This window comes from Eutrigla gurnardus (assembly GCF_963514095.1).
Source record: "Eutrigla gurnardus genome assembly, chromosome: 1".
Classification (NCBI taxonomy): Eukaryota; Metazoa; Chordata; class Actinopteri; order Perciformes; family Triglidae; genus Eutrigla; species Eutrigla gurnardus.
This window is the reverse complement of record NC_139915.1, coordinates 6074358-6099738: the sequence shown is the minus strand read 5'-3', so window position 1 is coordinate 6099738 and position 25381 is coordinate 6074358. Positions and strand designations below refer to the sequence as shown.

General features: G+C 43.2%; 3 protein-coding genes across 3 annotated transcripts; 2 read left to right on the top strand and 1 right to left on the bottom strand.

Moving 5' to 3' along the window:
* Positions 1–198: 198 nt before the first annotated feature.
* tars3 (threonyl-tRNA synthetase 3) lies at positions 199–11070 on the top strand. The gene is made up of 19 exons (XM_084016676.1): positions 199–544; positions 804–887; positions 985–1169; positions 1853–1976; positions 2437–2561; positions 3032–3149; positions 3297–3361; positions 3452–3530; positions 3655–3801; positions 5857–5955; positions 7536–7702; positions 7812–7974; positions 8125–8262; positions 9000–9077; positions 9169–9269; positions 9392–9496; positions 9591–9663; positions 9760–9874; positions 10560–11070. The coding sequence occupies exons 1-19, from the start codon at positions 227–229 to the stop codon at positions 10706–10708; spliced, it is 2433 nt and encodes an 810-aa protein (XP_083872802.1). The 5' UTR covers positions 199–226; the 3' UTR covers positions 10709–11070.
* Positions 11071–12150: 1080 nt separating this feature from the next.
* Positions 12151–15651, top strand: tm2d3 (TM2 domain containing 3). The gene is made up of 6 exons (XM_084012045.1): positions 12151–12297; positions 12785–12886; positions 13097–13257; positions 13471–13645; positions 14194–14269; positions 14396–15651. Exons 1-6 carry the CDS (start codon positions 12192–12194, stop codon positions 14559–14561), a joined length of 786 nt encoding a protein of 261 aa, XP_083868171.1. The 5' UTR covers positions 12151–12191; the 3' UTR covers positions 14562–15651.
* A 2800-nt stretch (positions 15652–18451) lies between these two features.
* Positions 18452–23696, bottom strand: larp6a (La ribonucleoprotein 6, translational regulator a). The gene is made up of 3 exons (XM_084011634.1): positions 22888–23696; positions 21189–21387; positions 18452–20447 (listed from the first exon to the last, which is right to left on the bottom strand). Exons 1-3 carry the CDS (start codon positions 23679–23681, stop codon positions 19350–19352), a joined length of 2091 nt encoding a protein of 696 aa, XP_083867760.1. The 5' UTR covers positions 23682–23696; the 3' UTR covers positions 18452–19349.
* Positions 23697–25381: the final 1685 nt, after the last annotated feature.

Below are 25381 nucleotides of genomic sequence, written 5' to 3'. Positions count from 1 at the left end.
AATCTATTCCAGAGATTTAACCAAAAAATAAATAAATCTTAGCTCCAAACGCAGAATGCAAATATGAGTAGCTATGCTTATATTCAGAAGCAATATATAAATTCATGGGTGACCGATGTCTCGTATGGCTACTTGCTTGGAGATGACCTGGGCGGCTTTATTTTTTAAAGCCCTCACCGGAAGTTAGCTAGGTGGTCGTCACTGTGGTTATGGTGATCAGTTAAAGATGGCGGAGTGCTTGGCTGCACGTTTGTTTGCCCAGGAGGAGCAGATTCGGCTCCTGTCAAAGGAAATCTGCGCTCTGCGGGACGGATTGAGCCGAGGTCCGGAAGCCGTCGGGCTCGCGGGGGTCTCCCCGCAGCTGGAGAACCTGCGGACCGAGAATGAAAAGCTCCAGTACCGGCTTCTGCACCTCCGGAGGGGTCTGCGGGCGGAGCTGGACCTGGAGGAGGCACGGGACAAGAAACGACCTGTCAAATGTGGCAATGCCCCGGAGAAAAACAGCAGCAAACAGCAGCAGACAAACAACCGAGCTGATAAAAAGGTGAAGGAACATAATATTACCCAGTTAAAATGTGTAAAATGACCAGGGGCTGAGCAGTCATAGTAGTAGTAGTAGTAGCCCACCTACTGGGCCTCGGTCCAGTGAAGCCAAATGACAAACTACACCACCTCATTTCCAGAAATAGCTGCCCACTAAATGTGTGTGTGTGAGATGATGTGACTCAGACAGAAATAGTGGTAAAAGCTTATTGATGGTAGTCCAAACACACACACTAAGCCATCTCTTTGTTTGTGGACAGGTGCAGGTCGCAACCCCTGATACCAAACCAGCTGACAAGAAGGAGAAGAAGGAGAAGAAGCTGGATAAGGGACAAGGGAAAGAGGTGATTATTAGAAGAAGCATCGCTCCATGAAGTTACCCTGCTTCCCCATTCATGGTTTCTATGACAAAACATTCATGGTTTCTATGATCTTGTGCAGAGGTCGTTGCCTGCATACGTTGGGGATCGCCTCGGCCTCTATGAGGAGCTGAAGAGGGAGAGTGATGCCCTGCTGGCCAAGAAAGCTGCAGACAGTAAGCCCATTACCGTGGCGCTGCCAGACGGGCGAAAGGTGGCAGGCAAAGCGTGGGTCAGCACTCCGTACCAGTTGGCTTGTGATATCAGGTGAGTACTGAAACACCTGCCCACGACTCTGAAATGTTTCGTCAGAAAGTTAAAGGACCGGGACCCGGACATTTCCCCTGACCCACTCGACCCCTTTCTGTCCTCATGAATTTACACCTTTTTGTCTTTTTCTAATTTGTGTTAATTGGGTACCATTTGTGACATACACTCCAGGTATTACACATATTTTTCTTCGAAAACATAATCGATATCTGCTGCTCACCCTGGACACCTGTTTATGTTTTAAAAGTCTGCATCCAGAATGGTTTGTTGCCAGAAAGTTTCTGAGCAACAGATACTGAAAGCGTGCATGTAACCATAGTAACGCACTCCGACTCCTGCATGCGTGTGCACAGTGCAAGGCGAGAGGTCGACACGCTGACTGAGATTACTCTCATCCGCATGAATTAATTCCAATATAATAGATTACTTGCTGCTGCTCTGCCTTGTCTGTGTCAAAATCTTCTATATCTATAGACATATATATATATATTTAATCCACAGTGTTATCAGTTATGAATTTGTTTTCACTGTGTGAAAATAGGCAGGATTTATTGTGGCAAAATGTCTGCTTGACATGCGACTTTTTCTCCAATATTGTTCTCGATCGTTCTTTTCGTTATGAAGGCAGAAATCACTCTGAATCACTCACTGAGGCGACTTTCTTGCACTTGATCTGTCAGCCAGGGCCTGGCTGACAATGCTGTGATTTCTCGGGTGAACGGGGAGCTTTGGGACCTGGACAGACCCCTCGAGCAGGACTGCTCTCTGGAGATCTTACGCTTTGACAATGAGGATGCTCAGGCTGTGAGTGCACTGAACTCATCTTCACCTACAGCAGTATCTGGGATCTGTTTTACATTGGCAAGTGCCATGATTGACTAAAAGCTGTTAGTGGTGGGAATCATCAGTCACCTCACAATTTGATTCGATTAAGATTCAGAGGATCACTATTTGATTATTAAACGATGCAAATCTATTTTGGCTCTAAATATGATGAGAATATGTCCTTCAGATCTTTCAAACCAATTCCTATTTGTATGATATAAATAGCAGTCGATGTGCTACATTACTTATATAAAAAGTTATTTTTCTCCATGATTATCAGTGCTTGCGAATGCAGACTATGAAGCCGTTGCATTATGTTATACCTTTTTAATGTCTGATGTGTAAGCCCCAGTGCCTAAATAACATCTTACCTTGATTTGACTAAACAGTTTGTTTTAGATAATAGAGGCAGTATAAACATGTTCATCTTGTGTCCTAGGTGTATTGGCACTCCAGTGCTCACATCCTGGGGGAGGCCATGGAGCAGTTTTATGGTGGTTGTTTGTGCTACGGCCCCCCCATTGAGAATGGTTTCTACTACGACATGTTCCTGGATGGACAGAAGTGAGCAAGTCTTTTCTTTACCAGTGTTCAGACATGACTTCTCGTCTAATATGTCTACACATTCTTAAAGAGCTATTATACGTTTCTGCTTTTCCCTGTTCCTTTAGTGTGTTATATAGTGTTACTCTCCCCCACAGAAGCAGCACAGCCCAGATAGGAAAAATAAAGAACATTAAAGCATATAAACATGTTTTTGTAGTACCCTGAAATACAAGTATGCACCAGAAAAGGAGCAGAACACGTCCTCTTTAATACATTCAGTCTTAATCATGTATTTCACTGCTTTCCAAATCAACTGTTGATTTTTTTTTTGCTCTGTCGGGGCAAAACAAGTGTTTACAGCAGAAAAGAGAATGTATTTTCCTTTAAAACTTACTAAGCTGAAACACAGGATGTCCAACACTGCTGGGTGAAACGTCATGAGTACGTGTCAGAGCAGCACTGAACTGAACACGTTTGCTTGCTTCCAGGGGAGTGTCCAGCGCTGAGTTTGGGGATCTGGAGACTATGTGTAAGGCTGTGGTGAAGGAAAAACAGCCCTTCGAGAGGCTCGAAATCAGCAAGGAGACGCTGTTGAAGATGTTTAAGGTGAAAGAAGCTGTTCCACAAACAAACAATCTCCTCAAGCCACCAACTCACATAGCCTTCTCATTATTATTGTTGTTGGTTTGCAAAAAAAAACTCCTTCCATCCAGGATAATATAAAACTAACTATTAACTGTTTGCATTTTACAGTACAACAAATTCAAGTGCCGAATTCTGAATGAGAAAGTCAACACCCCGACTACTACAGTCTACAGGTACGTCATAAGATAACTGGAACCATTTCATTTAAAGAGGATGTGAGAGTTCTTCCACTTATCTGTTGTGTAATTTATGAATCTGGTTAGATGTGGGCCCTTGATCGACTTGTGTAGAGGTCCCCATGTCAGGCATACAGGCAAGATCAAGGCCATGAAGATCTACAAGGTATGTGGAAATCCAGTGTCCAAAGTCCACAAGCCCCAAACCAATTCATGCTGTTCTCAGATGAGTTATTACGTATCAGCATTAGTTGCAGTAATATTTCTCTTTTCTCCCTCTCTGCCATCAGAACTCGTCAACCTACTGGGAGGGCCGCTCCGACATGGAGACTCTACAGAGGATCTATGGGATTTCCTTCCCAGACTCAAAGATGCTGAAGGAGTGGGAACGTTTTCAAGAGGAGGCCAAGAATAGAGACCATCGCAAGATTGGCAAAGTGAGTCACCGTAGGCAGCCATGTCCAAGGTTAGGCCGCCCAGCTGGCTGAGGCCTAAAGCCAGGGATTGAAACTCGGTATAAAATGATTTTCACATCGTAATTGTATAATGTGACAGCTGAAGCATGACTTATGAGGTCTTTTGTCGGAGTGTTTCCTCGCGAGAGTCTCGGTTTGTGGTTTTATGGATGTGGTGAAACCTGCATCACAGCTCCCAGGAAAACACGAACCGTAAAGATACATTCAACATATCAGCAAAATCAAACATTAGGCAGAGGGTAGGAAGGGTTAAGTCCTGCTTTTCAATCTCCCCCAGTGATCAAGTGTAGTTTGCAAATGTTGTAAACCTATTCTGTTTTGCATTAACTCGCCTGTTGCTGCTCGTGACCAGCTGAGGGCGCTGTGTTTCTTCACATGGGCACATTCGGCACCGCTGTGAGTCATCTGAGCATCCCAGCTGCTTTCTCAGCATGGGAGACGCAGACGGCAGCACCTCGATCAGCCCCGATAACAACACAGTTCCATATTAAACCCGACCGCGAAGACGAGGCTGTCAAAGCCAACTGAAGGAAGTGACAGAAGAGCCATGTTGTTTTAAAGATGGTGCTCGGTGACTCGATCCCACGCTGACTCCGATGCATCACAAAAGCACTGCATTTTGGGTCGATGCAGTCCCAATTGCATTAAAAGCATTAAAGATATATAAACAAATCCCATCAGCTGCACCGACAGGGATCCGTCTGTCCATCTGGCAGATCAATTCAATTAATTGATTGTGTTATGGTCAATAATTGATCATAAAATAATCCCACAGCAGGGAAATTTACAGGATTACAACAGCAAAGAGGATAGCACAACAAAACAAATATAATAAATACGTAAAGGTATTATAAAGTTGAGTTAAGTTCACATTATTGCACACATGAAATAGAATTAGTGAAATGTTATATTGCAAAGAACATTTCTATTATTGTTATTGCGCATGAATGAGTGAATTATTGACACTTATTGATATGTCTGCTCTACTGGATGCAGTGTTTATTGTCTGACAGCAGCAGGAAGCACAATAAACACGGCATCATCTTATTTAAGATTATTTGATTTTTTTTCCACTTAAACGGATGTTCACTGAAACAAATGACTTGTCACAAATATTTGTTTCTGAACAAAATGTAGTTAAAAGGTTTAAAGAATATGTTGATGATTATTGGGATAATACCATGACTCACTTTTATTTTGGCAGGATAATGACATGTTCATATTGTCACATGCTTGTTTAGGGTGCAGTGTTATGAAGTAGTATGTGCATGCATCAGTACTTTGTGAGGGCAGCTGCAGCATCTACTGAAAGCACAAAGGAAAAGTATGCGATTTTGAAATCAGTGTTGGCTTCATGTCAGGATGAACTATGTTCCAATGAATCTGTCAGACGCTGCACGGAGCTCATCCGTCAGTTTGCAGGTCAAGGCAGGTTTTCATAAGCCCTGCTTTTCTGAGACTCCCAAAATGTCTAATCCCACACTTTCATTTTCAATCAAGGGTATTCTTTTTTTTTTTTTTTTTTTTTTTTTACATTTCAGTTCCAAAAGCCTAATTTGTTTTGTTCCAAATGAAAGTGACTTTGGCAACACAGTATCATGATTATAGTGTTTTTTCTGTTGGATTTGTTTCCGTAATCAGCTGCTGTCACTAGAAAGAGGGAGAGGTCAGGTGGGGGCTTGAATTAAAAACTCAAGCACAAGGAGAAAACGTTCAATGCTCTTAAATGGTAGTTACAGAAATCACTGGTTCTGTGGACACTGTGCTTTTTTTAAGGCAGAAATGAATAAGAAGCTTTCCAGCTACCAGGTCAAATCAAACCCATCTCTCTCTCTTCTTTTCCTCCACTCTTGAATCCACTGAGTTTTTTATTTGTGCAGCCAGCCGCTGAGCGATGGCCTGCTGTGTGAAGATTGGACACCTCCCTGCTGTGAATGCTGGTGTTTAATCCTGGTTGTACCTGCAGATAGCGAGGCTATGTGATGTCATTAACAGCCTTCTTAATGTGCTTCGTAGGATCAGGAGCTGTTCTTCTTCCACGATCTCAGCCCTGGAAGTTGCTTCTTCATGCCACGTGGAGCCTACATCTACAACACTCTCACCGAGTTCATCAGGGTAAACTGACCGTCTGTGCCTCTCATTAACAGTATGCTTGCCTGTTTCATCTTTTAAAGTCTTTGTTTTGTTGTTTTCATTTGCATATATTACCATGTCCTCATAGAGCCACAATGAGTCAGCGCAGCTCCAGAGATGTGAATGAGGACTTGGATCACTGAAGGTGGTTTGGGGTTATTTAATGAGTGTATACTTGAATGTTCCCACTCCAATGGAAGATGGAAGGAAGATGGAGAGGAAATGTATTAATAACAAAAACATTTTTCTTTTTATCATAGAAAAGTGTAGTTTATTCCAGGATCTCCATTGAGGAGATTTCGTACAATTACAAAAATAAAAATAAAAAGTACTGCAGAGATGATAATCCATTTCAGAGTGAAAGCGGGCAGGCAGGCGGGAGGTAACGTTGGAAGGAATTTGATTTGATTGTTCTATGCAGAGTGGAAGCTGCTGGAATTTAGTTTTACAGGCAGAAAAAGAGATTGGATTTTGCAGATATATGAAGAAATGGGTTTTGATTTATTTTTTCTGCATATTGTGTTTAATAAGTGCAAAATTATGACCGGGGATGTGATCTAAAAGAGTTTAATTTCAGCTCGACCTTTTAAAGCACTCTCAGTCCACGAGGCTCAGGATTTGCTTAACATTTCCAGTGAACTTGTAGTGATTGCCAGCTCATTGATCTACAGACCACTAACCCTTAACTTCTGCACATTATGCGAACTCCAAGGAGCTCAAAGATGAGCTGTGAGCGTTATAGTGACCTGAATTTTTTAGTTCAGCTCAGTCGACTCAAATTCTACTCAGAGCCCAAGAAAAGCTCAGGCCAGTTCTGACTGCTGTATGAAGTCTGAATGAATCCTGAGTGCTTCAAGGGGTTTCATAGTCAAGCAGCAGTAGAGTGTCATTGGCCCAATAGAGACAAAAAGCCTACAAATGTCCACATTTTGGAAACTGCAGTCTTGTCCAACGTTGAGCAAACTTTAGCGTGACTGTACAGGAGCTGGTCTGTGTAATTTATGTGACATCTTGAAGACTTTCACAGCACACACCAACACATCAAACCAAGCCAACGAGACATACATCGCCCAGAAACGGTGCAAGATCATTATCGTGTCACTTCAGTCTGTTATGAATGTGTGAAAGAAAAAAAAAAAAAGCCAGCATGCTATGCATTTCCCTTCTGTGACATATTGCGAAACAATTTTTTACCTCTCCAAACATTTCCACATCACGACTGCAAAGGAAGAGATGCGATCAGTCATCGCGATTTTGTATCACTCTTCCACTAAATTTGACTTATTTGGGAGAAGCTGCTGATCATGCATCTTTTTTAAGCTCCTCACAGTCCCACACATTCACAGTGGAAATCGTTCCAATAACTGTAGTCTTCTGCTGTTGCTCAACTGAACATTAAAATGTTTTGCTTAACACAAAAAAAAACAGATAATTACAACCTACGGGATCTGCTTTCCATTACAGTAGCTCGAGATTCGTGCCAGAAGTCACGATTCAGCTCGGCTCAATAAAGGAAGTTGTCTGGTTGAGCTTGTTTGTGTGGTTTTGTTGTTTTTTTCTAGGATGAGTACTGGAGAAGAGGCTTTCAGGAAGTAGCCTCCCCCAACATCTATAACAGCAAACTGTGGGAGACCTCTGGCCATTGGCAACACTACAGCGAAAACATCTTCTCCTTCCCCGTGGAGGATGACATCTTTGCACTGAAGCCAATGAACTGCCCCGGTCACTGGTAACTTGAGCTCAATTGAAGGGTTTCCCAAACGCTGTTAATCAAACGGTTCATACGGTATTTAAAGTGTGTGACAGTGTGTTGATTTCCCACTCTGGTCGTCCTGCAGTCTGATGTTCAGCCACAGGCCTCGCTCGTGGAGGGAGCTTCCTCTGAGGCTGGCAGATTTCGGGGTCCTCCACAGAAATGAGCTGTCAGGAACGCTGACCGGGCTGACCAGGGTGCGGCGTTTCCAGCAGGATGACGCTCACATTTTCTGCACGATGGATCAGGTGACCACATGAGTAGTTTTCAGCTTTTTCAAGGGTTCCTATACATGCAGGAGCATTTTAGGTCTTTTTGAACAAGTGAAAAACAAGAAAGCAACTTATTATGAGTCACTTCCTAAATTCTGTGCCATTTCTTTTTTTTTTTTTTTACAGATAGAATCCGAAATGAAAGGCTGTCTGGACTTCCTCCGCTGTGTCTACGATGTGTTCGGATTCTCCTTCCAGCTTCACCTCTCCACTCGTCCAGAGAAGTATCTGGGTGACATCGCTGTGTGGAACCAGGCTGAGAAGGTAAACTGCAACATGCATCTAGTGATGATTTATGGTCGAAATTACCATGATAGCGAGAGTCAAAAATAGAGCCTGGTTTTATAGTTTATTTATTATAGTATTTATTATTATTATTTATTTTTTTATATATATATTTTTAAAGCATCACAACAGAGGAGACTCTTTTTTTTAATGAACATCTTTTTTTAGTGAAAAACGGATCAAATCATCTTATGTCAGAAATCATAAGGGCTCCCTGTATAAATAAACGATAAATACATTTCTAAATTTTTTCTAAAAAAATCATTTTTATACCATGAAGGTGATCTACACCAGTGAGTCTCTTTCAATTCACTCATTTATGATTATTATGGAAATTCATCACAATCAACTTCTGTGATAAAACCCTTCATCATCCCACCCGTAATCGAGAATCGTTTATTCCGGTGAGGATAATCATGACGTGAAATTTTCATATAGTCTCATGCCTAGACGGAGCACAATAGTAGGTTTAAGATGAAGATGCAGTATAATAATATCATAACTGTGATCCATCGACATGCTTGTAATGTAGGTGGTGTGTTGTCAATAAAAGACATTGCAAGAGGGAATTGGTTAAAACGGATATATTGAATAGCATTAGTGCAGACCGCACATTCTGTACTTAATTGAGGACTGCAGTATAATTTGGCCTGCCTCACAGTTATTGCTTTTCAATGAGATTAAAGTATACGTTCACTATGCCTTCTGATTGGCAGCAACTGGAGAACAGCCTGAATGAATTCGGGGAGCCATGGAAACTCAACCCAGGAGACGGTGCTTTTTATGGACCGAAGGTGAGAATTGATGATATTTCCTGCAGAGACGCGAAATAATTTAAATTCTCTGAGGTTTGAAAGTCCCGTCGCACCTTCTATGCTGTTACAGATTGACATTAAGATCAAAGATGCAATTGGGCGCTACCACCAGTGTGCAACCATTCAGCTGGACTTCCAGCTGCCTATCCGCTTCAACCTGACCTTTGTAGGGTGAGTCACCTAATACTAACATTGAAACACTCCTGAGTCTGTGTGCTTTGACCCTATTTGCATTCATACTGGCACATTTCACAGGAAGCCATAATATTCTCTCTGACGGTATTCTCTTCCAGGAAGGACGGCGATGACAAAGGCAGACCAGTCATCATCCATCGTGCCATCTTGGGCTCAGTGGAGAGGATGATTGCTATTCTCACAGAGAACTATGCTGGGAAATGGTGAAGACTTACTGGCTGCTCTCACATATTTTAACTACCACCAGTATATCGCTGTGAAAATCATTTCATAACTATTTGTCTTTAATCCCAACAGGCCTCTGTGGCTCTCTCCACGTCAGGTGATGTTAGTGCCTGTGAACCCCTCCTGTGAGGATTACGCCAAGAGGGTATGTCTTCCTCTTAACCACGTTTTAGTACAATCATAAGAGTGATTTTCGATTCATATTTGCTTTGATGCTGTACTAAACATGTTTTTTTTTTAGGTGTGTAAGCAGTTTACAGAAGCTGGTTTCATGGCAGATGCTGACCTGGACTCCAGCTGTCTCCTAAACAAGAAAATCCGCAACGCTCAGTTGGCGCAATATAACTTCATTCTCGGTGAGAAAACGTGGTGGTATATGTACATTTGGGAGCACTGACTGATTCAGGAACATTTTCACACCACATTGTTTGTTGCTCCCAGGGTGCTCTCACAACAATTCCACCTCTTTTCAAGACAGTATTATTGTATCTTTTTGTTGTTTCCCTTGAATGCTGATTGGGAAACCTAAGAAGTCAATTTTAGCTGCTAGAAGACACTACAATAAAGAGATAGGAAGTATATTTGGCAGAACATTTAAAGGAGCAAATCATACCAAAACTTAAACCGCATCGATGACAATTAGGTAACTACAACAAGTTTAAGACAGACTGTACTCATTTATTTAGTTTTATCAGTTACATTACTGTTGTTTCAGAAGAACTGCTGGCTTTTAAAATCCCTCTGCAGTTACAATCTTAAAAAGGCTTTTAAAAATCAACAGAAAGAACATATGTGATATGCAGAAAATGAGCTAAAACGTGAAAGAAAGAGAGTGTTTAACCGTGGAGTTGTCTGTGAACTTGCCATTAGTATGATAATGAGTAAAAATAATAATTAATGGGGTGACTATTAAGCCTCCAAGCTGGCTAACCACCCACAGTTGTTGGTTTCAGCGGGGAGTGTGTTAGGGTATCTGTGTGCCTGCGTATATGTTGTGACTTGGCCCATATCAAGCTGTTGTGTCTCCTTGTGTCTTGGCAGTGGTCGGAGAGAAGGAGAAGATGACAAACGGCGTCAACGTGCGCACGCGGGACAACAAAGTCCACGGAGAGCTGTCGGTGTCCGAGGTGCTGGCTCGCCTGACCCTGCTCAAACAGTGCCGCTGTCCTAACGCAGAGGAAGAGTTCTGATCAGGAGCAATCGCAATACCTCAACTATAGTCAGATGAGCAGTGAAGGGACAAGTGATGGCACATGGAATGCTGGTGCAGTGAAAGTGTAGTGAATAGAGCAGAAATCGGACTGATGAGCTAATTTTCTGTCGGTAAATGTGATGAATGGAGCTACAGAATAATTTTTAAATGCCCGCTCATCATGTGTGAAGGGTAGAGAAGGACAAGTTTGTGAATGTGGTGTGGGTATTAATTTATGTTGAAGTAATGTAAGTTAATCTGAAGGGAGGTTACTTGATAATTTAAGGAAACAATGCAATCATATGACGGTTATGGATCAGTTCTGTCTCTGTGGGAAATAAAATCTGAGACATGCAGCCTTACAGGAATTTGTCATGCTTGATTGGTGTATTCCAGGCGACAACCTAGTAAAGTGAAGCCAAATCCAAAGTGCCTTGATCTTGCTTTCTCTCTACTGGCCATCAGGGGGTGACGAATCTGGATGCTAAAAGAAGTCTGATTGCATGGAAGTATGAGAAAATTACCCTACTATTCACTTGATTTATTGTTTTAGTAATCTAAGTAATACTGGTTGCAAAAAATCCAGGTGGTAACAGCCAAAATGCTGAATTTGAGGCTTCAACATTGTAGTCCACAAACCAATGAGTGACATCATGATCTACATCCACTTCTTCTGTGTTGTATTAATTTGAAAATGAGCAGTTGTTTTAGCCAGTTTTAGCATAGGTTTACAGTTGTCAACAATGGAACTACTGTTAATCGTAGCAATGATCATTTTCACCTTTTGAGCAATACAGAAGTCCTACCCTACAAAAAACAAATTCAAAGTAACATAATTTGTTCACCGTCAAGGGAAAGATAGCAGAAACTATTTCCCATTATTTTTCTCTTGGCCTTTCCACACTTCAACTCAGGGTTTTTAACAATAATGTTGATGCCACCAGTACTACATTAAAAATGTAAAAGCAAAGATTTGGCAATGATAGTAATTGAAGTTTAGACAAAAGATGATATAATCAAAATGGAATATGCATATACTGCAGGAGTGCTGCTGTCAGGAAAAAAAGAGAAACTTTCTCAAAATAATGACTTAGTATCTCAGAATAATGACATGCTACACTAGGTCATTATTTTGAGATACCATGTCATTATTTTGAGATAAGTCATTATTTTGATACATGTTTAACTATATTGAGATACTAAGTTATTATTTTGATAAAATCTCTTTTTTCTGACAGTGGCAGAAATACATATCATAGATCTATGTGATGTCCTACAGAGAAATTCTGGTGGAAAGCTAATTTTTGTTTCAATATATTAGGGGATAATTTATATATTTGTAATTCTTTAATTAAAATCCCGATCCACACTCCATACCAGTTAGTGGCGGTCATGCACCATGACGTTGTTTGCCAACTGCCGTAAAAAAAAAACCAGTAGAAGAAGAAAAAGGAGGAAGAAGCATTAAATCTGCAGCAACAATGGCCACTAACTGTAAGATATGGAGACCGGACCGAGGACGGTGTTTCAAAACCTACGCGGTTGTTATCGTTTTGTTCATGGACCTGGTCTTCCAGTGTGTTAACGGTACGTGTGTGCGGACAGTTACAGCTTTTAACCATCTTGACTCGCGTATATGGCTAGCTTGCATTTGTCGTTAGCATATAACGTTAGCTTCCTCCCACTGAGTTAGCATTAACGTTAGCCAGCGAGCTAACTGCTTGTGCATCTAGCTAGTTGGCAATGGAAACAGTGGATGTAGTGAGTAGCGCCAGTTGAACAGTTGTGTGTCAATACAACAGACATGTTAATGGTTAATTATATAGTGTTAGGCTTGTGTTTAATGTTAAAGGGCCCTGCTAATTTGAGAGAACTGTAAACAAACGAGCGTTTAACGTCAAGTTAAAGTTAGGCGGTAATGTTGGCTAGCTAAGCTTAAATGTAAAAATGTTTTACGTTATCGGTGTGTCTTTTTCGTAACACGCCAGTGCAGTAAACCTAAGTGAGCATTCACGCTTCTTTACACTCTGTTATGGATTTAGGTTTTATATCTTTTTCACTGGTTGCTTGTCAGGGTACCTGAGCTCTCCTCACGTTGGCCAGGAGCCTCCCTACAGCAGAGATGCCCAGCATGGACCTGTCATCACCAGCCCAGTGGTCCCTGCTGCAGCCTCAGGTAAACACACGCGTGCTACAGTTTAGAAAAAGATGTCCTCCTTTGTAGCCTGAGATTATTAACTATAAATCTGTGCATATCGATATTTTCTAGTTATGTTACCCCTGTAATGTAATACAGAAATCTTGAACCAAAGCTTTGTAACATTATGTTGATAGTTCTGGCTGGAAATGGAAAAACGTCTGTAACTAAATGTTTTCCGTTTTCCAGCGTCTCCTGCGGATGAGGAGAGCTACACTACCAAGTGTCCGAGTGGGGGTTCATGCAGTCGCCTGCCTGCTGACTGCATGCACTGCAATTACCAACACAACTGCACCTACATGAAACCTGCTTCCTTCATTTGTACACCCAAAAAAGGAGTTCACTGTATAGTGAGTAGCAGTTTGTTAACTTGTGATAGATCTATGGTGCATAAAGGTAGAGTAAAGGTGGAAGATTTACAGAATTCTATACCGTATTTAGCTCATTGATAAGAAAGGAATTGAAGCATAAAATGTTCTGGTTAAAAAAAACGTGAAACTGATATTCCCTCTTACAATATTTGAGATGTCCTGATGTTTTTTTTTTTTTTTTTGTATTTGTAGGGAGAATCAGGACAGCAACCAACCAACTTCTCTCTCTCCATCACCTGTCAGTTCTGCTGGCAGCTGGACCCGTCCCAGTACCGCTGTTCAAACTCTACCAACTGTATGACAGTGTCCTGCCCACGCAAGCGCTACAACGCCACCTGTGACGTGTTAGACCATGTACATTGTTTAGGTATGAAAAGGGCTCTGCTGTAAAGCGTGCTTGGTTTCTTTACCCTAACTGTCCGCTCAGTCAGGCACTAACAAAGTGTTTTGAGAAGTGAGAGTTTTACAGATTTTCTCACCTGGTTAAAATGTATAAATATTTTTACCTAAAAAGGTGATTTGATATCCATTCATGGCTGCCCTTAAACAAATACTTAACCCCCCAAATGATCACTTGTATATCAAACTCACCTTGTGTCACCTTGAAGAAAAATTCACATGATCCACACAGAAGCAAAACAATAGAGCTAAGTCTTCATGAATTTAAGTAAATGGGGCGGAAATGATAAAAACATCCATTAACAATTTCCTTGACCTTTTGCAGTGTAATCCATGTCTCATTTATCAAGTCGTAGTTTATTTTGGGTTCATACTGCTGTAGTAAACCAGCCAATGTATACAGCATCACTTCTGAAGTTGTGATGTTATGAACTCACTCAGTCATGCTCTTTTATTTTACTTTTTGTTTGGGAGCAGCAGGACCACTGTCGTTAAAATCTAATTTTTCTTCCATAGGTAACAGACATTTTCAGAAACGTTTATTTTGTAACTGGACTGGTGGATACAAATGGTCGACGGCATTAGCACTCAGGTAATCCTACCACTAGTTATGACCAGCTGAGATGCTGGAATCATTCTACAAAAATCAGTTAAAATCATATGTGCTCTCATAGCATCTTTGACTGTGTTCTGTGTTTTCTCTTGTGTCTTTCTGCAGCATTACGCTTGGTGGTTTTGGCGCTGACCGGTTTTACCTGGGCCAGTGGAGAGAGGGTCTGGGCAAACTGTTCAGCTTTGGCGGCCTGGGCATTTGGACTTTGATAGATGTTCTTCTGATTGGTGTTGGGTACGTGGGACCTGCTGATGGTTCTCTGTACATCTGAAGCAAAGCTCGGAGGACATGGCAGGATAGTTTGTGCCCTCTTCCCCTTCACACTGCTTCACTCTCAAAGATTAAACATCTGAGATGCTGTCTTCTTGGCACGTTTGCCTGCCTGAGCTCGCTGTGCAACACGTCCTCTTCCCATCTGCTAACAAGCAGGAAGTGTTATCCTCATTACACAAATGATGACACTACCCACACAACCATCAGATCAATCCCAATCATTCTGCGTCCATCTCCCATTGAGATTGTGCAGATGGATGTGTGCGCGGGGATGAGGAGCCAGTCATTACGTCTATCTGCCTGGTTTCTTATCTGGGGGTTTGGTTTCCTGTGGAGTGGTGCTTTCACAGACATCCTGTCACCTTAGAGCCACATGTTGCTCCTCCCTTATTGCCAGGTCAGTGCATCAGTGGGGGGGGGTGGTCCAATGGTAACCATGGCTACAGAGGGTAATATTCAGAAGGGAATTTGTTGAGGTATCTTTATTGACAACTGACGATTTGTCAGGTCTTGTGGATGAGTTTAACCGTTATTTTACATGTTCTTTATTTTTTTACCGCGACATTGAGTCAGGCCACAACTCTAACAACATCGCCTCAAGGGCTAGATAAGTGATATCATTCATTCATAAACTCAAATCAAATGTTGGAAATAGAAGGTTTTTAGATAAAGTTAAGATATTGAAAAAACTGGAACTGGTAGAGAACCAGAAAGGAGTGCAGGGTAAAAACTCATCACTTGTGGCAACATTTAATCAGACTTTTAGGTAATGCAGAGATGATAATGTCAAAAGTGTAATATTGAAACACCACAAATGTGTTGCATTTGCACACTGCAGTTTTTTGTGATTTCCCTGCTTTGGGGATATGGATATGTGCATTCAGCTGGTATTTTCCCATAATTCTTCACTCTGTAAAAATATTTCTGTGTACTACTAACACTGTAAGACCTTTTGCTTGAGACTGCGTGGCACAACTGGGCTCACCTGTCACTTCATGTAAATATGTTTTCTGTTTTCAATGCCAGGTCATCTGTTTCGAACACTGTAAATGACATTTTTAAGTTATATAAATAAATTGTGAAATATGTGTGTATATATAATTGTAGTTTCAGTACTAACAGGTAGCTTGTTATTGTAGCAGTTCAATGGACAACAGTGGTCAGCTGCATGGTTTGGTCAGGTGTTACAGAAAGAGAGCTGATTTTGAAGCCATTAGAAAGGGTGAACAAGCCATCAGCTGGATAGGCTGAGCTCAGTTTTGACTTCTATGTTGAAAATCAACATACGGAGCAAGGCATTGGATTGCCAAACACAATTGTTAAACATTAACTGAGAGTGACGGTTATTTCAGTGAATCAGCGGCACTATTTCACTGTTACTTCTGCTCATGTTCCATGATGTGAAGGTTTAAAAAAAAAAGGGAATCTCAGTCAACATAATTTCTTTTCTAGTAAGTTTTTGTGTGTGTCCACTTCCAATTGGCTGCTTTGTTGAGACTGTTTTTAATTCACTCAAATATCCAGTTCCTCAAATTTGTCACCGCCCACTCACAGCCACCGAGGCTCCCTCCCACAGACTGATGCAAGCGTGTCATATACTCTGAATTGAGGAGATGTGAAATGCTCTCCTATATTATGCAAGTAGACCATTATTTTATCACTTTTTTAGAAACGTCATTTAAACACTGACAGAACGCTTCACACTCCTTGCGGCTGTTGCTGCTGACTGCCTCAGCAGTTTATCTGAATCACACTGTGTGGTTGTATACCTGCCACAGAGAGTGTGTGTGTGTGTGTATATATATATATATATATACACATGTACATATGAGGAAATTATATGATAAACATATTCAAAGTTCTGTGGTAATTTTATGTCAGACTTAGAATAACACGAAGCTGTCGTGAAATAACTGCTAACCCTGATCTCAAACAATGCTGGAAGGTTCTTTAACACATAATTATATCTGAAATCAAATTTGTACTAAATAGCTGAAGCACTGCACTAAATATAATTGAATTCATACATCAATGGCTGCTGGCCAATTACAAATAATGGCCAGAGTAGTATTAGGCATTGCTATTATCTCTCTTTATGATATTCCCATCTTAAATGGTAATTATATTGTCTCATGAATAATGGTTTAATTTTGGAGGTACTTATCCAAAACAGTAATTCTTCACACAGAATGACGAGTCACTGGGAGTTGAGCTGAAACATTGTCTGTTTAAGGCAGACGAGGTCAGGACTTCCTGATTTTGAGTCGCTGTGAGAGGAGAAAAAAAAAAAAAATTCATTCATTCCTCTTACGCAATCTAACTCAGTCCCATTGCAGCTCTGAATGTTGTTCTGACCCCCTGTAACAGACTGTGGCCTCCCTTTATGTTCACTCCTACAGCAGATAACATCTTTCAGGGGGAAAAGTGGATAAACGGAATTCTGAAACCACATGAATTCACAAAGTAACGACTCTGCAAGCATCAGACTCTGTGCTCCCTTCTCTCACACTTGGACGGTTGCTAAAGAGCATTTCAAAACTGGGCCATGATTCAATGAATTCACCCCAATGGACTTTTGTTCCTCCCCCTCTCCCCTATTTTGTTTTGTAACATTGAATCAGAATAGTGTAATTAATTTGCTTGCCAATAATCAGCATTGAGGGCCATTTAATGACAATGAGCGCTACAATGACCTAAATTAGGAACAAATATGAAACTAAATTATTGAGCTGCCTACATGCTCACGCCCACATGCAAATAAGCACTAGCGCAGCCAATAATGTTTTTAAAAAGGCACATTATTAGTTGAGTGGAGATCCCCCTGTGTAATCGATAAATGACGAGCAATTTCAGGATCAATACGCCTGTATCTGAAAAATTCAATAGGTTGTTAAAAAAATACAAATTCCAAAAGGAACATTGCAAACAAGACTAAATATCCCTCAAACGCCACTTTAAAAATAGAAAAAAACTAATGTCACCATGCACACAGAATCCTATGCAAGTCAAACAGTCAACACAAGCAGAAACCCTCCATCCCCAGCATGAAGCCTCAGGTGCAGCATCATGCTCCTCTGCTGCAGGGCCCCAGAAGGAAGGCCTATGAAAGGAAAGGTTAACATAAACTCAGCAAAAATACAGACAAATCACCCAGGAGCATCTGCTGCAGTCTGTGGGGAATTGCTCATTTTCCAGCAAGACAACAACTCCAAACATAAAGCCAAAGCCCGGCAGGAATGTTCCCTCTTCAAAACAACAATGACACTCCCCAATTCAGAATCCAAAACCTCAATCCACTAAGGAATCTGTGGCGAGACACGAAAATTGCCGTTCACCCAGCCTCCATGCAACGTGACAGACCTCGGACAATGGATGAACGGGGACGTCCACATGCCCACCTGCCCACTTAGACTCAAAGCTGCTTGTTGTTAAAGTGCCTCTGCTACATATTGAATAGAGGAGGTAAAGCAACTGCATGGTTATATTGCGATGTATAATTTAGATTCAATCTTGTGTATGTATTTATGACATGTTTTCCTGTTGATCTGTGTCAAAAAAAATCTTATTGTAAAACATGAAGGGTGGTAAATACCATTTTTTGGCATTGCATATAGAATACAGGCAATTTGACTACACTACTTGTGCAACTGGCCTCATGTTTGTAGAGGGTTGATATAGCTTATAATCCATCATCTCCCTTATCCTCCCATCTGTGCAATCGGTTAAAAACAAACCAACAAACCCTGCAACAGTGTGCCAACTCTGCTATCCAAGTGTTGAATCGCTTCTACAACGATCTCTCACTTACACATTGAAATGAAAACAAGATTGGATCATGGTTGTTTCTGACTACGCAGACCACAAAACAAGAGAGAAAGTCAGGCCAAATTGCAATTTTAAGTGATTTATTGTACAACAGGAATCGAACTGTACAAATACCCCCAGCTCAGATGCAAAGGCAAGAACATAAGAGCATTTTCTTCCTGCCCGACCTGAACATCCCTCAAAACCTCACCGTGAGCTCAGACTGATGGAAACAGATTCCAGGAAAAATAAAAAAGAAATAAAGCTAAAAAAATAAATAGAGCAGCTACCTGCCAAACAAATAATTTACAGGGCGAGAAAAACCCGACCCAACTAAGTGCCAAAGCGTACTGAAAATACGGAAATTAAAAAAGTCAAAATAAAAACAAATAAAATAAAAATAATCATCATCATGTCCAGATGTAACTGTCCAACCGTTATGGCAGTGGAGCGATTATGGCCTCAGTTTTAACAGCATGTAAAAAAAAGAAAATATGAAACTCACAGTAAACAAATACATAAAAGGCATATGGTGATATCTCTATCAAGTCCATGTGCCTATGCCACTTACACAGTTATACCATCCACAGAAAATGTTGTGAGCTTTTACATACAAGACGGGGACACTTTTCCAATTAAAAAAAAAAAAAACAACCAAAACAAAACAGTTCCCTCTCCGACCTCCCCCATGTAGACCAAGTTGACAGCAGGGGTGACATGGTCCATTATAAAGCAATACCAACTAACGTTCACTCAAATTCCCCATTAGTAAATCACTAATGTTGCCATGGTAACTCAAAACGTATAAAAATATAACCGAATAGACTGAAAACTGATGCACTCAACAAAAATATATCTAGACAGTCTCAAAAGTGGGGGTTGGGGACCGAGCGCCATGGCCAAGAACAGCTCACATTTCCAATATATCACTTTATTTCTGGGGGGGGAGAAGGAATGCTTAAAGGGATGGATGCTCCACATATCAAGTCTGAGTAGAAGCAGTCTTTCCCCTCTCAGCAACAGAGACACAGTGAAAACCGCGGGTACCGTCGGGACCCCTTGGCAGCCTCATCACGCCTGGCGGCAGGCCATCGGCGTTCTGGATCTTTCTAGCCAGCATGGGGCTGCCCACCGGACTGCTCTCCTGAGACGCCACCTGCTTGCGCCTCTGAACCCACGGACTCCCTGAAGGGGTGAGGCTACTGTCCGAGGAGTAGTCTGCCCAGCGGCGCCCGGGCTCGGGGCTCAGCCTGCCCTCGCTGGCTAAGGGGAACTTGTGGGAATGTGGAGATTTGCGCTGAGGGCAGGGGCTGGCACGGGGGCTAGACCAGGGACTGTTACGCGGGGACATACCAGGACTAAGGTGATTGTTCTGAAAGTTGACACCTGCAGTGGTCGGGCTGAGCTTGTTGCAGGACACGGACTTTCTGGCCAGCCTCGGGGACGTGGGGTTGCTCTCGGTATCGGAGGAGCTGCAGGCCGAGTCCTCCCCGTGGTACTGAAGCTCTCGTACTCTGCTGTTGAGCGAGCGACTTTTGCGCATCCCTCCTTCCTCGCGTGGGCGGTCTTTGGGTACCTTCTTCTTGGGCGGCTTGGTGCCAATCAGGACGACCTTCAACCCCAGCGACCCGGCCCCTCCATCCTCGCCCCCCACGGCTTCATTGGCTTTAACAGCAGCCTCCACCTCCTCAAACTCCACAATGGCACATTCCTCAGCGGAGAGCTGAGTGTAGCGGCCGCTCAGCCTCTTCAGGTCGGCCGGCAGGTCCTTCCCGGGCTTCAGGACCCTGACGGAGGCGATGGTGCCATACGCGCCGAACTCCTTCAACAGCAGCTTCATCAGCTGCTCCTGCTGGGTGGCTCCTCCCTCGCTGCCTCCGTTATCATTTGAGAGAGCTGCCAGCTCCGGCCACCTCTGCAAATCACTTAACAGCAGCATGCGGCTCGGCAACGACTCGCTGGCAAAGACGGGCACTGCGGATTTGCGCCGCACCTTCCGCCCCTCCTCGTTCAGCTCAAGCATCTTGGAGTGCCTCAGAGCATGAGCAGTTGTTCTCCAGTCACGGGTCAAGTGTTTCACCTGCGAAAAGACAATGCTTGCGTTACAAGAGTGAGATGCTAAGTACATGAAGAGGGCCCGCTCTTAACCACTGGGTCACGTATCGATTGCTTCTCTTTGGGGTTTTTTTTTTTTAAATGGCTAAAACAACTTAAGACTGTCAGCAAGATCAATCAGTAGCGTGTACCATCTTCCTTTCAGTCATACTTCCTGAATCAATATCTGCACCAAACATCCTGGCTTCACTGCGTTACTCAACTCACCACGGTTATATATGCTTTAAATGAGTCACCTCGCAGCATCAAGGTCATGTGTGAATCCTTGTTTAGATTAAAAACTAAGCATGTGTGTGGAGACCGAGAACACTTGTGGTATAAACAGGGTTTTTCTCTAAACAAACCCCCAACAAATCTGCATGCATGGGCTTAAGGAAGCAGCAGCTGGTGTGAATCCATGTGAGAAAATCATTGCAGCCCAGCAGCCAATCAAGTTGACATAACAGCTTCTTTTCAGCCTGGCTTTAAATTTAAGCTGGATATTTTAGTCAAGCTTCAATCAATTGTACAGGAATATATAGCATGGAAAGGCACATAATGAGCACCTCCATGCTAACTTCTACCTTTATAGCATGTCAACACTGTAATTTAGGCCGTAATGGCAAAGGCTGCGTGTGTGCGTTCTAGCTTTCATCTGGACAGGGAATTACAATTATTTCCCGTTGTGTTTCCAGACTATACCAAAGAGCTTTGCAACCATGGTTACCTTTTTGAAAGAAGTGAGCAACTTGACACTGACAAATCCCAGTTTGTTGCGTCTGACATGTTTAAGCAGGAAGGCGTCGTGCTCCAGGTTCTCATCGGACAGGTAGTACTCGATCTGGGAGACCAGCTTCTGGACGAGCTCTGGATCTGGGGGCTGCCAGCTCTCCTCGTCCAGCTCCCCACCACTGGTCCCGGCACCGCTGTGTGTGTGTGGAAGACAACAGGCGTCGTGGTCAGCAGAGATACATCACTGGCGACAGCAGTTACACATTTCACTTTTATTAATACAAAGTAATTTAGCAGGAATGCATCCTCATCCTGAAATTCCCCCCTCTGCAGTTTCCCCTTGCAGCAGTCGAGTCCTCCGTTACAGTCACTACGCCTCGGTGCCAGACCTCGACATCAGCGCCCCGCCGATCGTCAAACTGCCAAGGGCAGAGAGTCACAGGCTTTCCCTCCCACACAGAATATGGTGGATCACCAAATCAAAAGTTCACCGTTTTTGGGGGGAAAAACTGGTACCAACGCTGCATAGCCGAGGCTTTTTAGGCACATTTTGATCTGAAGCCTTGTAGCAGCGCAGTCAGGTAGCCTTGCAGATTATAGAGTGAGGGTCTGATGAAATTTTGTGGATGACTCATCACCTCCTCCCCCCTCCTTTTCCTCCAGTGCACACCCTCAGTCAACAGCTTTCCAGCCCGCTGACCACACAGCTGGCACGAGCCAGCAGCTTCCCCGGGACTTCAGATAAAAGACAACCACGAGCAAGGGAATCATGTCACTCAAGAAACACAAAAGATCATTGATGTGAATTAAAGAACACTGAAATGTTAGTACTCTTTTACATAGTTGGACTACAGGGATTTCTATAGTTTTCATCTACAATATTGCTGTTGCAAACAGCTCCAAACATGCTTCCCATCAGAGGTTCGGTGATCTTAAAATACACTGTGTGGGGAAAACAAATATGCCAAGAAGCACCAGCCTGTAGGCTACAGGTGTGAAGCCCTTTTAAGTCAGAGAAGTCATTAAGGTGTGACCTGCAGGGCCAACTGAAAGGCTTGCTACGGACGGAGCGATTTATTTTCCCATTTGACCTTTCAATCACTGACTCACTCTTTACGCACGTAGACGAGAAAGCAACTTATAGGCCGGAGGATAAAAATAGCAGGCCATGACGCAGGGGGATTAGATTAAAGTGAAGGTGGCATCCTTCATCTCTCAGGTGTCTGGTTTTACCGGCGCTGCCTACAGGTGGTTCAACACTTCTTCACTGTCTTTTTTGGAGCTAGAACATCCCTACACGTATGTGTGTGGGCGTCCATTGTCCTCCGCGCACGTTGTGATGTTGCCTTTTGTTGTCGCCGTCACACACCTGTCAGGATTATGGCATCCTTCAAAGCGCCTGGCATTCTTTCAGTGAGTCGGATCAGTCCCGGATGTACTGCTCATGTGCAGGCAGTTCACCCGCCGAACTCACGGGCAAATACAGTAAAAACTATCCCACGCAGAAACGCACCGCTTCAAATAACCTTGACACAGAAACGTTTCATTCACCCTCGCAAACCCGCTGAACCCAGTCTGCCTGGAGGCTGTGGAAGGAGAGCAGGTCGTGTTTACTACAACGATGATACTCGACTTTACAAACAAGCATCACAGACGGAGAAGAAGCATGAAAGAGAGAATCAAACCCTTCAAACCTTGACTTGTCATGTCTCCCGAGCTCGTCCTCGCTGCAGCTGCCTCCGAGGAAGTCGATGTGATTCGATGACACTTCCTCGGGCTCCTCGTCCTCCTCCGCCGCTTGAATGGCCACCGTTATCGTCACCGTCCCCATCTCCTGCGTGTGCTGATCCACGGTGATTACCTCATCGATGCCGCGCTCCGCTGACGCATCGAAGACGCACTCCGCCGGGTTCGGGTCGGGGCTCCCCACGGACCCGCTCATGATCCTCGAACAAGTCAAGGTGCCTCCACCCGCTCCCTTCCCCGCCACGGTTGTAGTGGTTGTAGCAGCAGCAGCAGCAGCAGCGCCTCCCCGGCAGCTTCTAATCTTGCTCGACTCGAAGGCACACACAGGATACGGGGCGCGTAAAGCTGCCTGCCGCTTCTTCGGACACCAGTGGTCGTGCAGGAGGACCCAGGGGGCTCCGAAGACGCGCTCCACGGCTCGCCAGAGACCCCCAATCCAGATCCGACCCGACGCAGGGCCCTGAGTAGCAGAGGGGCTTGTAGCAGCCGGCGAGACGCAGCCTGGAGCTGGTGAGACCGACGGGCTGGAGGAGCCTCCTTGGGCTTCTACCGCTGCCGCTGCTAGTGCCGCTACTTCCTCATATGTAAGAGGCTTTCTGCTTTTGAAACGAGCTCTGGGATTGGGCCGTGGCCGCGTCTCTTCGCACTCATTCCCAGCCCACAAGCAAAAGCTGACACAAAGCCAAGAGGGAGGCAAGAGGAAGGAGAGGCAGCGCATGAAGGCGTTCACCAAAGCGTGCATGTTCCTCGTTCTCTCTCTCTCTTTTTTTTTTTCCACACAGATTTTTTTTACACACAATGTGTTTTCTTTTGCCGCGAAGACACGAGTGATCCGTTAGCATGGCTCTAAGTAGGGGAGCGAATTCACGTGTTCCTCTCTAATTGAGCAATTGGCGTGACAAGGACGACCCCCGTCTCTAATGCCGCTAATTGGATAATTGGCTCCGGTGTTTGGAGTCTAGTGGTTGCACGCACGAGGCGTGTAGTAGGCTAGCCTACCTAAAGGCAGCAGGAAACACATGGCTCGGTGATAGTAGATACACGGAAGTCAAATCAGCAAGCCATTACTGGGTAGAGATCGAGGTGATTTGGTACAAAAGTGTTGGCCATAAGCATAATTTTTAAAATATTTAAATAATTCCCTCAGTGTCCCTCCCTCCCCCCTTTAAAAATAGGGGAAAAAATGTTGTTTATGCCACATTTAATATTGTTCATCATGTTTCCCTGCCAAGTTAATCTAATATAAATGGTGAATTGTTCAGTATTTTTTATTATTTTACTATAAAACTTGGAAATTTAAGAATCAGAGTCAATAGGCCTTCTGAGGACATGCGCTTAGTGTTCTCCCAAAATTAAAGCATTAGTATTTTTTATTAATTAGAGACACTGCAACCTCAAAGAGTGGATGTGGGAGTTAATTTCTGGAGTCACTGGTTTCATTGATGTCTATTCGGAGCACCAGAGTGCCATATGTAGGTGTTTGGTGAAGGCATTATTATTCCAGTCTAAAGGATATGCCTCATACCTCCAGTCCAATTTTTGGAGCTTGTGGTTGGCCTCCATCCTAATAGCCCTGTAAATCACCCACACCGATGTTGTTGGCTGTTGCCTGCCCTGCACGAAACATCTTTACTCCTCCCTACTGGCAAGCCAGGCTCACAGCTGGTGGGCAGTCTGACTCATTCTCTGCACCACACGCCATACAACACTCCCGCTTGTACAATGCAACATGGGGGGGACTAGTAAGCGGAGGCATTTAGTTTCTTATTGAGGACTGATATTTTCAGAAGAAGCTCTGCAAGTGTGGTTATTGCAACAGTTTTTCAATGTACTTGTTTAATAACATTTACACCGTTTCTAGAAAGTTGCTGAACCAATAGAATTGAGGTGAAAGTGAAAACGTCTCCAGGAAGTGATGTCACTGTGATCATGTGTAAGTGGCTTTACCGCTTCCTCCTTTCAGGCATGGTTGTCCCTGTTTGATGCAGATGGCCTCGCGTGGCCTCTTTCAACCATCTGTTCACAATAGTGGTGAAGACCCGCCCCTTCCACTAGACTCCCATGGGACCTCTGAGATCAAATGTATGGGTCTCAATGCAGATAATACAATTATTTGCTGGTCCCAGTCGTTATATGCACCAAATTGGAAATATGTTGTTTTTGGATTTAAATTAAAATTTTTCACATATAGAGTTTGACTGTTCTTCTTATAAATTGTAGGCCGATCTAACATGATCTAACACGAAAATGTAGGAGTGTGGAGGATAGATGTCTAAGGACAGCTTTGTTAGATGAACTGATATATAATTACTGGCAGTAAAAAATTTAAATTGTTATATTTTAATTGGTCCAATTTGATTCATGAACAAATAAATGAAAAAACAATGATCAGCCTTAGCTGTACTTTGTGTTTAATTTTAATTAGCGTATGTTAGCATGCCA